This window comes from Denticeps clupeoides, chromosome 12, assembly GCF_900700375.1.
Source record: "Denticeps clupeoides chromosome 12, fDenClu1.1, whole genome shotgun sequence".
Lineage (NCBI taxonomy): Eukaryota > Metazoa > Chordata > Actinopteri > Clupeiformes > Denticipitidae > Denticeps > Denticeps clupeoides.
The window spans coordinates 14,962,584-14,980,503 of NC_041718.1; the positions used below are offsets into that span (position 1 = coordinate 14,962,584).

General features: G+C 45.6%; 1 protein-coding gene across 4 annotated transcripts in view; it reads right to left on the reverse strand.

Annotated features, from left to right (window-relative positions):
* arhgef10la (Rho guanine nucleotide exchange factor (GEF) 10-like a) overlaps positions 1-17,920 on the reverse strand; it is a 91,274-nt gene that overhangs the window by 26,410 nt on the left and 46,944 nt on the right. For all 4 annotated transcript variants that reach the window (XR_003751390.1, XM_028997818.1, XM_028997816.1 and 1 more), the window contains one exon: positions 8,611-8,732. Coding sequence is in view for 3 of the 4 variants with exons in the window: in XM_028997818.1 (XP_028853651.1) it covers positions 8,611-8,732 (122 nt within the window). In the remaining variant the exon portion in view is untranslated. The remainder of the gene's footprint in view (positions 1-8,610; positions 8,733-17,920) is intronic.

Genomic DNA, 17,920 nt, shown 5'->3' on the forward strand with positions numbered 1-17,920 from the left:
AAAAGTTGATTGGCAGCAGGCCAGGGCGAATTGCAGAGGCCCAACACTGCAAATACTGACTTGTTATAATAATAACTTACTAAAATATCTAAAAACAATGAAGCAGTAAACTTTGTGAAAACCAGCATTTGTGTAATTCTTTTGGCCAAAGATTGTGCCAAAGATTGTGTAAATCTTTTGGCCAGGACTGTACAGCTAATGCGGCAGAAAACCGGCGTGCCCTCTCATCCCTGCTGGCATCGGCCTTCCTCTCTGACGACCCACACGACAACTCAAGTTTACCGGATGAAAGCAATGAAGTGTCCTGTAAATAATGGCTTTGGAAAGCGCTATGGGTGCCAAGTGGAACATGGAGAATCTGCCAGGCACAAACAGCAAAAACATGGCAACCGCAGGGATTTCAGCCAACCCTTTGGGACCTAATTTAATGTCACTGCGACCAAGGGGTATGAGGCTGGCAGGCCATAGGAATGAGCAGGGGTGTGCTCTTCTGTCTTATAATCCACTTGATCAGATGACAGGGGGACACAGAACAAAGGGCCCTCAGGTCCCCACTGAACAGGGTGTTGTGGGCACAACTCCCAGGCCACTAACCAGATAAAGGGCCACATCCTGGGATTAAGTCTGCACTCGCAGCATCCCTTAAACCCTGGCCCGTGGTGTGGACTTGCACTCCAGGGAAGGCAGCCAGTTCTTTGGCCTTAAAATACGAGAGATATATTTAGTTTTGGTGATTGTCAGTTGAAAAAAAAAAAAAAAAGAGCGTGTATTTCCAAAGAGCCGTAATATTTCAGACAATAACGACTTCCATGGAGGTACTTAATTTGCAGCAGCGGGCAGTGATCCATGTTGTGTAATCAGGTAGAGAAGACTGACAGTGTAATTAACAGCAAGGAATCATAAAGAGAGGACAAAGCAACCAAACAAGCAGATTTCGCCAAGGTGGGGAGGGAGGAGTCTTTTATTGTTTGTTTGTTTTCGTTGTCTTAAAAATTTGAAAGCGCAATTCTGTGGCATTGTACATCGCGACGCCAATCAGCCACATGGCAGGACGTGGCGACGTGAAAATGAGCACATTCTCTCCTATCTGCAGCTCTCCCATATAATGGTCCCGGCCCTCTCTACGGCAGAACACACAGAGGAGAGGCAAGGGGGAGGGAGGCGGTGCCTCCGTCGCTCAAAGGCACTGCTCGAGCGCGGATGATTTCCAGTAATTAGCACGTAACTGTCAAAGCCACAGATCGGCCCCTTTGCAGATGACCTCGCAGTTATTCTGTACGGCGGTGGCAGCTGCGGGACCCGAACAGAGGGGCCACACTGCCCTCTACTGGCACGGAGCACAACGGGAGGAGGCCTAACTATGAACACCTCACCCAAAACTTCAGCCACTCCATAATCTCTATTATTGTAGAAATTTAAAGTATGCCTGAGTAATAGTTTCCTTATATACACCAGGCTTCTTTGCATGTCGTTTTGCATCAAATTTTTGCCAATTTCTTTCATTGTTACGGAGAGCGTCTTAATTTTTTACAAGCCAGCTGGCTCTCAAGTGTGGAGAGGGAGAACAAAGTGCTTTAGCACCAAAGGCACTGCAATGTAAGGCCTCATTACTGGGGCGCCCTCCCTCAGAACAAAATCTCTACTACCACCGTGGATTAATCCAGGTCACCACCCTGAGATCCGACGTCCAACAATCAGTCACAGAGGAATGTGCAACTGCAGCAAAATTGCTGAACTTTTCTCCGTTTAATGCTGGGAAACCTGCAAAATTACACTATACATCATAGTTTAGGCAATTAGGCATGTTCACTAGCATTCACTAAATAACTTGAGTTGAGTGCTGATAATCGGCATGCTTTTAAATACCTTTCACATGTTCTAAACACCAGCACTAAACTGCTTAGTTTTTCATGACTTTTGTCCTCAGGATTTTATGGACATGGCACATGCTTTGCGTGACACTTTCTCTCAATAAGAGCCAGAGAGTCTCTGTATTTCCTAGAGAGTCTCTGTATTTGCTAGTGAGGCTCTGTATTTGCTAGTGAGCAGCCAGTTCATTCTTGTCCAGAAGACGTATGTGATGTGACATTTGCAAACGTATTCCATGTGCTATGTCTTATTTGTGTTGCTCCTACTGAAGCCTGGAAAATGTTGACCTTTCTACTTTTTTGAGCTGCTTGTTAGTGCAAACCTAGCATATATATATATATATGTGTGTGTGTGTGTGTGTGTGTGTGTGTATATATAAATATTCAGCAAATAGTAGGTCTGTTGCTGAAAATCAGTTGTTATTGCTATTTTGTTGCTGTCACACTTCACTCTAACTCAGTCAGTTGCATCAAATAGAAACAACGCTAGACATTTGACAACCTTTGACAAAAGTCCTACTGGATCAGGAGTTTTTTGGCAGTTCCGTTCGGCTTTCCGTTACCTGGTCCCCACTGTGGACCGGCAACGGCGTTCTGCTGAGGGCTGCAAAGCCCAGACACATCAACCCTGGCGACAGTCTTGTCGCAAAAAACTGCAAAAAGAAAAAATCAGATTGACACTTCGTTCCATAACATGAAAAAAAAAATAAAAATCTTGGTGTGTGCCTGAGGCGCACGAAAGATGAACAGTGGCTGTCTGTTTGTCAGGAGCATCTGCCCTGCGCTGACATGCCAAGAACGGACAGAATGCCTGAACATGTGACAGTCCGGGAGGAACTGAAGTAAAGCCGCCGACCGACAACAAACAGCCAACACGCAAGTGCCCTCTCCGTTAATTAACGGGGCCCTGCGAACGAAAGGTGGGGCCCAGGGTCTGGCTGCGGATTCGGCCCGGCAGCTCCTCGAGGAACAACTGTTTGCCTGTTTGTGTTTGCCGGAAGGGATATCGCTGCGGAGGAACGCGGGAGGCGCGAGGCCCCGGAGGAGACGTGCAGATGAAGAGCTTTTAATCCCTGCTGCGGCGTCTGTTCTACACAGACCGGAGAGGAGAGCGGAATCTGCTGCTTGCAAAAAAGAAAAGAGAGAGAGAGAGAGAGAGAGAGAGAGAGAGAGAGAGAGAGAAAAAAACTACAAATGAAAATGGAAGCGACCTTCATACAGAGAGCGAGAGAGAGGATGACAGGAGGAGGGAGAGAGAAGAGGAAAGAGAGAGGAAGATTGCATAAGGTGTCATTTCGACAGCTTTACTAAAAACCCATGTGGGAAATAAATTAAAACCAACAGACGGCTGCCATGTAAAGAAAGGGCACCTTTCTCAAAGACATTTTGATCCATATTTCATGTGCACACCCGCTCGCATGTGCTAGAGAAAGACGTGCCCCTCAGAATGACGTTTCAATTTTTTTTTTTAACTCCCCTGGCTAAGCCCTAACGGCTTCATCAGCGCAGTCATTACTGTCGTAAATCAGGGCCCCCTCCAAAGACGGCTATAAATAGACTCTTGGTATCAAAGGAGATGCCACCGTGCTGTCGCTCTCCGCGCCGCAGTCACTCAGCGGCTCTGCGGCCCGGCAACGGACGGGAGACGCAGACCTCCTTCCCTCTCTCCTTCCTTCTTTCCTTCCTTCCTTCAGAGCTGAGGACAAGATGGAGAAGAAGCGAGCGCGGGAGCAGAAGTGACATGCACAACACACCCACACATCAACGCGAGCGGCTCCGTGAAACAAACACCGTAGCCATCGGCGAATGCAACAGAGAGGCCCGCTGACGTATGCTCGACCAGAATGTTCATTAAGGAGCCACGCAGATGATTATGAGACAAGTCAACAAGCGGATGGCGGCCAGAAAGCGAACGATATGCATAGAGACTGCCAAAACGCATTAAAACCGAACCACGGCCACTTGACACCAAAGTAAGACAAACAGGCGTTGCAGCTGTGCAAATGGAAGCCACAAATACAGATTATGAGACAAGACAACAGGTCCAGGATAACAAACTGACATGCTCCGGAAGCCTACCGAGGGTCTGAAAACATTTCAGCTATGCATCCGAACAGGGAAGAAATACCTTCATCCTTCCCTTGACAGACAAATACATGAAATGCACACAGGGCTGAACGTCCACAATACAACAGCAACTTTTGCCAGAATTGGAGCAATATGGGCTCTATTTTTTGCACCATCTACAAGTTGCAAGTTAGACAGCGTCTTAGCAAGGCTGTCCAATACCATAAATGTAACGTAATAAAAATGCAAGTTACGTGATTAAGTTACTGTGTAAATAATCAGGTATTTAAGAAGCAATGAATGTTACAAAACACTGTTACTGGTGTGCTGCAGCCAATATAGAACCACACTATAGCACTCATAATGTATCTTTCACAAAGAAATAAAAATATATATGAAAAAAGGCTTCTATTGTACACATCTTGGAAATCACCCAGAACTTCTAAATATCCACAAAGACAATGCAAAAGTTTAGAAGACAAGAAAGTCAAGTTCTCCAACCAGGTCAATTCATGCCAGACCTGCTTATCCCAGCATGCACATCAGGTGTTCAGCACATGACAGAAATGTGCTGCGTGGCCGGGTACGTTTCTGTACACAACACACAGATAACACCGGCAGACATATTTTCTTAAGCCTCAGCATCTAAGGAAGGGATGCAAGCAACATCCCTGGTGACATGTGAGCTAATCCAAAAGAAGAGAGGGGGGTGAGAGAGAAAAGAAAAGGCTAACCCCGATTCCTCCCAAACCCTTTTTTCCAGGTTGTCATCCTGCACTTCAAAGCTCCAGTGATGAAATCCCCAAGGTATTAAAAGCACTCGTGAAAACGTGAGCCATCTCCTCACCTTCCTAATGCTTCATAAACAGGATGAAGACACATTCTCTCCCTCTCATATCACAGCCTTGATCCTCAGCAGTCAATGTGCAGAAGAGTCAACTTTCTTCCTGTCTGCTATTTATTTATTTATATTGGATTTTTTTCTCCCCCCCCCCGGTAAAATGGGTTCAGGGCTGTTAAGGTGCTGCTTTTGGGGCTTCTCGAGCATCTTGAACCTTGGTAGCCATGAATGGATGGATGCTGCGCCATTGTCGCTGTGCCAGTCTCTCTCTAGCGAGATACACACACAGGCACGCTGTGATCAGCCAAGCTCAAATCAACTCCTACTTGAGGGCTCAACATGGTGTTCGCCCCATTAGCCCTGAGTGAGACATTTAGGGGGTAGAGATAAATGATAATGTGGAACAAGATTTTTGGCATCTCTCCTATTTGAGCTTAAAGAGGATGGAATGTGCAACAGCAACAGCATATCAAGAACTGGTTCTTGACCGCACAACGGTCATCTTGCACCCCTTGCTTACTCATTTTCTCAATTAACAGATTTTTACATTTGCAGAGATGAGGAGTAAAAATCACATGAAAGCAGGTGGGTTTACCAATAGTCATTTCATTGGCCAATTTCTGGTGGCCTGTCATTGTAACACATTGTATGTCATTTTGGGTTAAATAAATCAAAATAAATTATTCAAACTAAATATAAAATGGAATGAGTAAAAGACATGTCTTGTTTAATGTGTGTTCTAATTTAATTGACCAAGTTAAAATATAGCTAGGGTTGTCACATTTCATGCTGAAAAATTAAGTATTCTGAATAATTATGTATTGTAAAGAATTATGCGTACTAATGAATGCCAAAATTAAAGACAAATAAATCAATAATTAAACAATAAAATGTGTCCCAAATTTTTCAAAATGGGAAATTAAAACATGAATTATAAAACCTGAACATTAAAAATATAAAAAATTATATTTCACAATAAATTTTAATTACATCTATCTGTCAGTCTGGCCCATAAACGTAAGTGGGCGGGACTAACGCTGATCTAGTCTGTGTCTTTTCCAACATCACAGGTTCAGCATTCCCTACGGTCCTACGGTCTTCTGGTCCTAAAACATAACTTAAACAATGGTCTCAAGAAAGTATTACGATTCATACTTAAAACTTGAAACACATAATTACTAGAACATCACAGAAAACATTCACTGGCAACCATTGCAATTAACTTTAAACTCATTTTCTGTAATGCTTTAAAGATTTGAGTCCCACGACTCATGCCTTAACATTTGCAGTTGGGGGCATCTAGGAAGCCATTAATGTTTTGTACCGACTCTCCACCCGCCATAAAAAGATTCATCCTGACCCAATTTCTGACGAAATCACGCATTTTTATACTAAATGTGGCCAGCATGATCATTACAATCATTACATCAAAAACCACACAATTTAAAGATGCCAGTTCTGTATTTTAAGGGACATATCACAATCCCTGTAACCAGTACTGTTTAAATTCACACGATTCAGCTTAATGAACCAGATTTTCCTCTGAGCAGTAGAAGCGGGAGACACAGATTGCAGGGCCATTTGTTGGCAGTTTACTTGCCTTCCAAGAACAACAAACGGGCCGCAGTGGCACTTTATCAGAAAGCTGCGGCGGAGTCTTTTTGAAGTGAAGCAAATCTTGGCGTCTTTATTGATGGGTAGTCCGGGGGTCAGTGGGGCCCGAGCGATCCCCTTCAACAGAGGCCCTTATCTCCATTCTCTAATGAGCTCGCCCACCAGTGGGCTCCAGCGACTCCCAGCATGCCGTTCGGCGAGTGAGGAGCAGGAGGCCCGGGCTCCCTGAAGTGACCCGAGGATGTTGTTCAATCCTGCTGCTTTTAATTATTTATTTATTGGGGGTTTTTTTATGGGATGGGGGAGTTGGAGATGGCTCTGACCCCCTCTGGCCACATTTCTTTTAATCTTGGTCTCCTGTCCTTCTCCCTCCCTTGCTCTCTTTATCTCCTTTTTCCTTCTCCACACTTGCACACATGTTGCCAGACAAAGCTGCCAAACACAAAGAGAGATGTTGGGGAGCTCTGGCACTGAGCAGTCTGGCCTGGTGTTTCCCAGCGGCGGTAGGAGGCAAGGAGTTAAGATAGAGCAAAAAAAAAAAGAGTGACCGAGAGAAAGAAGGAAATAAAACTAATCCTACAATGTCTCTCTGCTGGAAAATCACCCATGAATTGTATTGCTTTGTTGGAGACCAAACAGACCAAACAAACAGGCCAAACAAGCAGCTTCATACCAAATGAATCGCCTCTACAAGATCAGGCTAGATCAGCGATAGTCTTGCCCACTTAATAATGTTTTTTTTTTTTCAGTTTTTATAATTCCGGTCATATTGAAGTAATTCATTATATTTTGATTTTTCATTTTAAATACATTTTTAAAATGATTGATGTATTTACCTATTAGAAAAATAAATTATCATAGCTCTACAGAAGCATGGTGGATGGTGGTGAAGCATCCCAACCACCATGTGTCACAACAGTGGTGGTAAATCATAAGTTAAACAATGGTCTCGAGAAAGTACTAAAATTCACACTGATATTTGAAAACCCTGGTGCTTCACAGCGGCGGTAGGAGGCAAGGAGTGAGGATGGGGAAGAAAAAAAAAGTCAAAGAGAGTGACAGAGTGAAATGAAGAAAGAAATAAAACTAAACCCCTAAATCAAGGGGTTACATTCACCGTGGACCTTAAAGTGCTCAGCCTCTAGCCAAGGGGGACCATCAGCTTCATCAGCTCTGCCACTTCAAATCCAGAACCCTCATGAACTTTTGTACTCGGTGGTGATTGGAAGACGTGTATGCACACACACACACACACACACACACATTTGGCTGTGCACAGCTAGAAAAAAGGCAGGAAAAGATATTCTCAGCAAACAGTTAGCGGTCACCCTGACCTACACTGCACTTACAATCGGCATGGCCTCAATGTCCTCAAAGCCTTTCCCTTCATGCCAGTGTAGGGAGAACACATTGCGCACAAATGCTCCATAACTGGTGGCTTGTGCATGCGTTGAATGCAAACACAGTCCTTTCATGGAGAAAAGAATATGTGCCCAGTCCTGTTGGATAAGCATTCAACTGCTACAGATGGAACCCCCACCACCCCCGGCCAAAAAAGGGACTTCCTGTCTTCCTTGGGTTGCACTGTGGGAACATAATCTAATCCTGCACCATTGATTTATGCTCGAATGTCCCACAGTCATTACGGTAATTGCATGATCACTTTATAACATCCTCCCATGGTGACTGTGCTAACTTGGCACACACACACACAGACTCACACACCATGCAACTTGAGTCCCATAAACCTATTACTGTTGGAAGCCCAGTCAGAAATATCACCTTCCAGACACAACAAATTGATTCCCCAGGATTTCTGAACGACTCTGAATCCCTTTCAGTCCACAGTTTGATCGACGAGAGTCCACCCCCACATGCGCTATCGATCAGCAGCCAACGGGTGCAACCTTGAAATTCCTCTAGTCCACCCGTTGTTGGAGTGAGATCATCCCTGGTATTGCATCACCGGTTGGGGGAACTCACCGGGCCTTCAATTTCCTCCCACGGTTGGCCTTGAACCGGCCGTACCTTGGAGAGCAGCTGCCTCTAAAGTAAATCCGTACACTCTCATCTCATTTGACGGATGCTCACGCTGCTTGGCAATCTCATTATTGATTGAGAGGTGGACGGAGATCCGGAAGTGCATCTGATTACTTGCAAGCACGACTGTGACTGTAGGACTGCCAACACCTCATCATTAACACAACAGCAGCCACTTACCCTCCAGTTTGGAGCTTTGGTGGGGAAGACAGGCACTCGACAAGCGAGCAGCGGACACCAGAACGGTGCTTTAGATCTTCCATCATCCTCCATGCACAGCCAGCCAGATGTGTTCTCTTCCCCTGCAAACAAAGGGAAGGGTTTTGTTTTAAATGTTAACCTTCTGCTTGTAAATGGTCATATTATTTGATTCCTGCCCTTGATTCCAGAACCTGTTCTGACCAATATTGCAACAAATTTCACCACGAAATGTAGACTAACAAAAAAAATTCATAGCCATATAGTCACAGACTAGTAATAAAAAAAAAAACAGTGAATGGATGGCTATGCATGATTCACTCATAATGTGTGAATTTGTGAAGCACAGCAGCACCCAATGGTTCCTCGATGTCAAAACCTGCAATACAGATGGTGATGTTTTGCTGATTATCTTATTAGTTTGCTGTTAAATATGCTTTAATTGGCTCTGAGGGTAAATGGGACACATACAGATGGGTGACGAATTGCAACAGTTGAGTGAGAAACTCATTTGAGGGAGACGTTTTTGGATACTTGCATTGCCACCATCATCAAAACATCAAATGACGACATGACTTCTGGAAGACAGCGTTCGTTACCACCATTTTTCCACTTTATAATTATGCTATATTTATATCAGTGTCTTTGTGATAGCAAAGCTCTGTTTATTTGCTGGGTGCAAAAAAGTGCTACATGGCACAGCTGTAGCAGTACAGGAAAAACATCCAACCAAGCTGCTTATTTAAGCAGACAGAGGCCTTTGGCTGCAACCAAGCCCCCAGCCAGGGACAGAATAGAAGGAGTGATTCTGTCTAACGCACCGCTGGAGTAGTTATTAAGTCAGGGGTAATGAGCCTTCCGGAGTCTCGGTGAGGCAACGGGGGGGCAACTGCAGTACGAAAAAAAAAAAAAAACCTTTGGATTTCAATTAATGGAGGTAGGTGAAACTCAGCTGGCGTGGAGATCCCAAGGCTTCAATCTTTGCCAGATGACAGGTGTTACCATTGGCCAAGCACAACACTCATCTACCAGCCTCCCAGCATTCAGGCACATCAGTAATTACCCATCATGGCCAACAAAATTGTTATTGTGCGTTCAGTTGGACAGCTTGTATAAATTTACTCCCCGTGTCTTTCGCATGCATCAAACCCGCAATAAGACTCAGTCAGAATACCGGGTGCTTCAGTGTGTTCAGCCCACTTATCCAATAAGTACAAACCGGTTTCTGGTAGAGAACGATGTTTGTTTCTGTTCTGCCTTTACAATTAAGGTGGGAGGGCAAGAGATTTAAGGGCCAATTAGTTGAGCTTAGAACCCAAGTTCTGTTACATTTCAGATGGAATTCGTTTAAGAGGACGCAAGGGGACAGAAGCAATTTGGGACAATACATCTGGATGCTGCTGAGCATAATGGTTTACTCTCCTGAGAAGTTAGCCCTTTCGTTTAAATTTGCCATTGCTTTAGAAAGACACAATGTTCTAGGGATCACACTGATCCTCTATAAACAGCAAATGATTGTGAAAGTCATATTATTAATTTAATGTTAACATAACATATAACTATGTGAATGCTATATACTAATATCAATGTGTAAATGTATATTTACAGCATCATTTATCACATAAATTATAAGCAGCATTTTTCAGTATATATATAAATACATATGTACACACGTATGTGTGTGTGTATATGTATGTTAATTTTTGAAACTGTGTTCATCATGGAAGCTGAGCACTTCAGGTTGTTCAGAATTAATGCACATTAGACTCTCAGCAGCAGGTCACTGTTCTACTTTAGTCCACGGCTACAGACCAAAAGCTCATCAACAAAACTGGAGTTTCTGCTGTAAGATAACGCTTTTAAAGAGCTAAAAATTTCTAAAGACTCATGAGCTCATTTTGCCAGACTCTGAAGTGATGATGACATGTTCTTTTAAAAGATTATAAATGTTGTTAAAGGAGGGGAAAAGAACACAGTTTGTGAGATTTGTGAGATTGTGTCTTTGTGAGATTGGTCATCATTAATGATAGATACCCACTTTAAGCATTTCTGTACCCAGTCTTCTGGACCTGGATTTCAGTGTTTTATTAGAACATGTAAACCAATTGACCTCCCCTGCTAGGTCTAGACCTCACTTTCATGGTAAATACAATAAAGTTGCTATGGTTGCACATTACCAAATGCTAGAGATTAAATGAAAATAGCCAGGTAATTCAATAGGCTTTTTGCAAAGTGAAAAGAAATTAACAGAACTGTTATAAGGTCTGTCAGAGGTCCATGCAGATCAGTGATTTCAGCTAATTAATCAATTATCCTAACTATCCGGTGGTTTGGGGGTCTTGGGGCTGTTCTTCGGGTCAGTGGAAGTGTGTGTTTTTGCAGCTCCAACCGCAGGGTATTATTCAATTTCTGGGAAAGACTCCGTTCTTGGTTTAGCAACTAGAAAACAAAAAAAAGGAGCTTGCATCGGTGCTGACCTTCAGCTTTTGAAGAGTATTAATGATGACAAATAATTCCACTTGCCCTAGCCTGACCAAACCGAGACACACAATGCAGCCGCAGCAGGCTGAATGATCTGGTAATAAGAGACGGGCGAGCCCCTCCGCACCGCTAATGACTCCGGAATGATCCATTCTGCCCGCACGCTCCCTTCCGACCTCACCTCCAGATCTGGAGCGGTGAGGCGGCTCGATGCGGCCAAAGAACATCGCGATCCCACATCACAACAACCACCCACCCAGCCCTGCCGCCTTTCACCCCTCGCCCTCATTAATAATGCAGCCACCATCGCTGGGCCTAATGTTGCCTCATAAATGGAAGCCGCTTAGCAGAGGATAAGCAAACAAGACTGAGTCCTGTCTGGAAGTTTTCGATTAGAGTTTGAAGTACAAACACCGATAAGGGATAAGAGCAGAAGCAGAGTTAATGAAGAGAGCCAGAGGGGAGGTGTTGTGGGAAGGTTTAGTTTTCCAGGTAACTGGCCATATATAATTAAACAGAGCTCTGAATCAGACCTGCGCTGAATCATAATTGACTAATGAATACGTACTCTGTCACAGGTCATTAGCAGAGCAGCAAAGTTTTTGAAGAATGATATAACCAGGCATTTTAAAAATGTTTCATTTTAAATTAAAATATAGGATAGTTAAATATATACTTGCCTTCATGCACCATAACCACTCAGTCCACATTATCTTAAGGGTGGGGCATCAGAAAACCACAAACCATTCTTCCAGACATTCACCAACATTGCCAATTTAGTCACCATTGGGCAGGCCATGGTGGAACCCCCATGGGAGGAAACCCGGAGAACCCAGAGAAAACCCGCACCAACAGGAAGAGAGCGTTGTCTCCTTTCAGGATATCTTAGGGTCTAAGCTCTAGGGTTAATTCACTAGCCTCAAAAAACACAGCATATTCTGTTTATTTATTGTAAATATCTTACAAACTGAAACTTTCAAATGAGTTGTGGTAGAAACACAGGGTGGTAGTAGACACTTGCCTATGAACCAGAAGACCCTGGTTCAAATCCCACTTACTACCGTTGTGTCCCTGAGCAAGACACTTAACCCTAAGTTGCTCCAGGGGGACTGTCCCTGTAACTACTAATTGTAAGTCGCTCTGGAAAAGGGCGTCTGATAAATTCCATAAATGTAAATGTAGAAACACAAATACCATGGGTGTTTCACTGCACAGACTAAACCCACATAATTGCATTCATCAATATCTATGGGTAAACGATGGTAAATTAGCAATATTACATCTGTGGCAGAATTACTGTGAGATATTATCACTGGAGTGCTAATGTACTGAAATCTGTCTTTTGGGCTTGTGCCCAGCATGCCATGGCCAGATTTGTGCAATATAGCACTCCCTCTCTATTATTATTGCTTAATGATAACCGCTGCAGTGAATTACTTTATGCTTTGCGGTCTCTCATCGTCCTTTCAGAGTCCCGCAACTACCCATCAGCAGTTTTTAAAAAAGGCAAGGGAGGAAGCAAAACTCTCCGAACATCCTCCTACCACATTCCTACCACAGGGAAGCTTTAAAAAAAGGCCAGGTTACTCGTGAGGTTATATTCAGTAACCCAAGTTGAATTTTATTAATGTCCTCTGACTGGTTACAAGGCAGATAAAGGCCATCAAGCGTGCACGGTTTATTTTGCCGGACGTCTGCAGAGCAGCACTGCCTCGTTGACAAAGTGCGGGTGCATTAGGCGGCTGCGAAAAGAGTCCCAGCTGTTCCTCCGTGCACTCGGCTCCGGAGTCTGCAGCCTTTCAGCAGAGATAATGTTATGTGCCATAACTTAACCACGCATTACATCGTCCTTGGGGTCCATATATAAGAATTAGCTGCCAAACGCGGCACAGAACTATTAACACACTTGCTTCCCCCCTTTGTCAGATTGTAATGGCCTTTTAATACCCTCCAAATTCATAAATGAACACATCTATCAAAAGCGGCGTGGCACACTGGCTGGTGGTGGAACCAACTGGTTGCATTCATCAAACACTAAAAGGCCGTCTGACCTGTTAGCGGCAATCGTCTACGAAGCCCGGTGCACGGGCTGGACGGACGGTTGGTCCGTCAGCGGAGTGCACGTGATTCGTTAATTAACACCTGCTAACTCAGGAAAGGCGCGAGCGTTCCGCTTTGTTCCCTCCTGGTAGAAAATCACACTGTGCCAGGCACATGCGGCGCTGGACTCAGCAGATCAGCGGAAACTGCTGGATCTTTAAAAAAAAAAAACTTTTTTTTTTTTGGTGTGCCAATGATTAATTGCAGGGTAGAGCGAGTTTATAACCTCGGTGACAAAAGCTGTGCGGATATAAGACTAATTAACCTGCCGCTTGCCATTGACGCGCTGAAGGGATCGATACGGGTCTTTTTTTTTTTTTATCCCGATGTTTGCTTATCATATAGACACAGCTGAGATTTGTGTACAGATAATCTTCCCTTTCCGGAAGTGGTGCCTCAGCTGCTTTGGTATGCCGTCTGCATTGGACCAATGTTAAATTGAACATGGAGAAGGAGCGATGGCACAGTGTGAAGCACATAAATGTTTGGAGTGGAAGAGTGTTTTGCCTCTGAGCCTCACCCGGAAAAGCTTCCCTTTTGTAATATCACGAACGTCCTCTTTCATGAAAGCTTAAACTGTATGTTTCTCCGAAACATGACCGTGGGCAGTGCTGGCCTAGCAGCGAACGCAGCGGACTTGTAGCCGAAGGCCTGTGGGTACAGTCCCCACACACCGTTCTATGGGCTGCCCACTGATCACGAATGGTGACAAATTTTGCTGTGTGCACAGTCGGCTGCGCCGTGTATCCCAATGACAGCGGAAACTTGCCGCTCTCGAGCCTCGCAGATGCACGACTTCTTTATCTCCCTCTCTCTCTCTTTCTTTTTTCAATTTTCATCCTGCCGGCTCCCGTGCAAAAAGGCCCATCCCTCCTAAGCCCTCTCTGGCTTATTCTCATTCTTCCAGCTCTGAATAAGTGTCCCGTAGTGGCATCTTGGTATCTTGAGTGAACTCGAACACTTACGGCCGCATTACTCCAACGTTTCCCGGTGGGTTGCAGCTTCGACGTTGAGATCTCAATTAATTCCCTTAAATTTTGAGGATTTTTTTCAGATGCCTAATTAGGGGTCCTGCTCTAAGCCTTGAACAAAATGGACCCCGCAGCTCCGATTCCAGCCATTCCTTTCAAAGGCAGCAACACATGAGCACATAATGCATGACATTCGCAGAGAGCTTGTTTAATGAGAGCGGAGTTACTGTATCCAATCGCCTTCATGTACTATAAAGCTTTTGGCTCTTGTCCTCATTAAAAATGCCAAATGCCTCAGTGCTTTTCCAAACCGGCAAGTCTTTACCTTGAACGGGCCGAGTACACACAGAGCTACCAGAGGGGGCGGAGTGTGCTCGCAGCAAAGCAGGTAGCTCATTAACAAAATCATTACGCGTGGAAAAAGGGGGCCGGAGGGAGACTCGGACGTGGCGCGCTCAGCCATGCACCTTGGATGAAGGGGGGCGCAGAAAAAAAAAAAAAAACGTTTCCTCTGTTCCCCTTTTCATTCATCATCTGGCAAAGCTGGGGAACGGCCATTCGGGGATCCCCTCTGGTACCTTGGTGCACGCAAGTAAAGTGGCTCGGCAAACACCTCGAGAGGGCTTCCTGCGGCCATATCGGCGCCGATCTGCAGCGAGCGGGCGGGAAAGCTTAGCGACAGCAGGCCACCCGTGAAATTATATCAACATCTCCCTTCTTGTAATTACATTGAGCTAAATGGGAAAGGCAAAGTGTGGGCGTAATGCAATTAACGTGTAATTGACATCTTGGCCAGGTTGGTTCACAACCGCTTGAGCTCCCGCTCCTCGAGGAACTTCACGCCGTCCTCGGGTGTACGTTAGGGCTGTAACGATGCGCTCCACTTTCCATTCGATACGAGTCTAGCTTTTAAATTCCCGGTAATGATTTCTCGAATTCTACAGCTACAGACTCATTTTGACTGAAAATGGAGCTTTATTTATTTACAGTGGAATTTTTAGATTACCTGCTATTTTTTCACACTGCTGTGAGTGTCATAGCGGTCGTATCCCATGCGGCTTTTTACCGTAACACGTTTTTCACATGTATAACAATCTTTATTCACGGTGTATACAGTGTAGGATGGAAATGAACCATGGCAATATTACTCATTTCATAAAGTTTGACGGAAAGACGGCGGGGTAAAGACGAGTCGCGTGCAAGCGGCGTAAGCATATTAATCTCTCGTTAATCTTTCCCTCCCTCCCTCCCCGCAACACACAAGCACAAGGCCAGGTCTGCAGAGTGAGGCCCAAACACGGTGAGGCCCAAAGCGGGCCAGGGGTGGCCTAGCGGTTAAGGAAGCAACCCCGTAATCAGAAGGTTGTCGGTTCGAATCCCGATTCGCCAAGGCGCCACTGAGGTGCCACTGAGCAAAGTAACGTCCCCACACACTGCTCCCCGGGCGCCTGTCATGGCTGCCCACTGCTCACTCAGGGTGATGGTTCAAAGCAGAGAACACATTTTGTTGTCACCGTGTGCTGTGTATGACAATGACAGTCACTTCACTTCACTTTAGGCAAGATGTGGTGCACATTGACACTTGACAAGGAAACATTGGTAACAACTGGGCAGTCCGCATGTCCAAAATGCCGAATTTCTACTCTCACGTTCTGACAAGCTCTTCAAAATGTTTGCCATTCTCACTCGGGCGCAGCTTGCTGTCTTCTCGGGGATTTGCTCCAGCTACCCTGCCAGCATCCACTTAGACCCAAGCCCAGATTGTTATTTGCTCATCACCACAAAAACAGTTCCAGAAACTAGAGCCTGCGTTGAGATCCGCGTTAAGAGGCCTGCTGTTGACGCGCATGCTGCAGATTTCCGGCCGACCGGCGGGCCTTTGCTGCAAAACAAAAGAATTACACGAGCATTTGTTCGTGGCAGCAGGAGGTGTATTGGATGGGGGCGGAGCACTGGAGATGCATCAAACACGTTTTTTTTTTTCTTTTCACTGCCCTCGTTACAAGGATTCGAAAGCCCGTCTGCTAAAACGCTTCGACCACGCTTGAATCACGTTTTTGGATGAGTGACTTCTTTTGTGCCATGTATAATGTATTCAGAAGAGCCAACGTCCCCCCCCACACCATCCCCACATGATGCGTCCTACACGCAACAACGGCCACCATACGGTGAGTTGCTCCGGTTCGCGTACCTCAGTTAACAGAAGAGAGGTCGTGTTTGGTTGAACCGAGAAGAAAACAACGCTCAGAAAGGAAAGAAAAAAAAAAAAACCTCCCAGATGCTTTTATGTTACAGAGGCATATTTTTCGTTATGGCCACGCATTGTGCTCCCAAGCATTGTGCTTCTGAGCCGTATTCGACTCACGTAACACTATTCTAACAGGCATCGCCTCCACAATGAAAGATCTGCTCCTGCGGTCTGGTCTTTTTCAACTCGCTCCACTCTCCCTGCCAGAGAGCTAATGTTCGACATCCTTCCCTTGCAAGTCAAACGGGTCCCTCGCGAAATGAAAAAAAATATATATATATAAAAATGCACCTGAAGAGGATCAAAATGCACTTTTACCGCTCGCATGCGCGCAACAACCCTGCCGGTTCCTCATCCGCCTCGCGGGCATTTTGTTTTGCCGTAATGTGGTCTAACATTTAACTGGGGTGCATGTCTGCGCTGCAGCTGTGTTATCCGGCGTCCAATTACGCGTTGCCGAAACGTCGCCATGCGCGGGGACGCTGGCTTGACGCAGTGGCCACGCTGTGAAAAGTGGCCGGTGGGGATTTTAGCGGCGCGGGGAGGGCGGGGACGAAACGGGGCCGCGAGGCAAGCTGCCTGCGCCGCAGGAGAGGAGGCGGCCGGGCCGCGGGGACCGGGAGAGGCCTCACGAGGGAGCGGGCGAGTTGCCAACGTGCTGTTTCCGCGCTCTTGACGTGAAAGGCGGCGGGGGGAAAGACGTGGTGCCGACTCCCCATCCCTCCCTCCCCGCAACACACAAGGCCAGGTCTGCAGAGTGCCCAAACGCGGTGAGGGCCAGCGCTGCAGCCATGAAATCGCGGCGCCTCCCCTGCTGGATATTATGAATGGCGGAGTGAATTATAGTCCTCGCAGTGATGGCGAGGCCCGATGTAGCGAGGGACAATTTCGGCCTAACTTTTAATGCTGAGGGGATGATTGCCTCACGGAAAACGGGAAGATTATACTGTAGCGCACGCATTGATTTGAAGGCCAAAAATAAAAAGCTCTCTTGTCTCTGTGATAAACAGAGGGGGGATAAACGCGTGGCTTCGCGGCTCCGAAGATGTAACAATAAGAGGCTAGTCACCGCCGCCCACGCAGCAACGGCGAGCTATTTTACCTGAGCGCCGCAGCGCTCCCTCTTTCTCATACCTGATTCAACCTGTCGACTGATCGCAGAACCCTTAATTAGCTGAATCCTTTTTTTTTTTTTTGCAACAATATCTGAAATAGCTGGGGCATGTAATGATCTCGGAATGATGCTCTATGCAACCCAGAGCCATGCAATTATGAGAAGTCATAATAACAGTCATAGAAAATTGCATTCGTTTAGCTAACCAAGGTTATATGTCATCCGATATAATCCAGATATACGTACAATTATGGAGTTCGAGAGCCTATCCCAGCAATTTACCGGCACAAGGCAGCAATAAACCCTCTACAGGGCGCCAGTGCTTCACAGTGTGAAAACACTCTCACTCACAAATACCAACAGAGGCTCATTTATTTA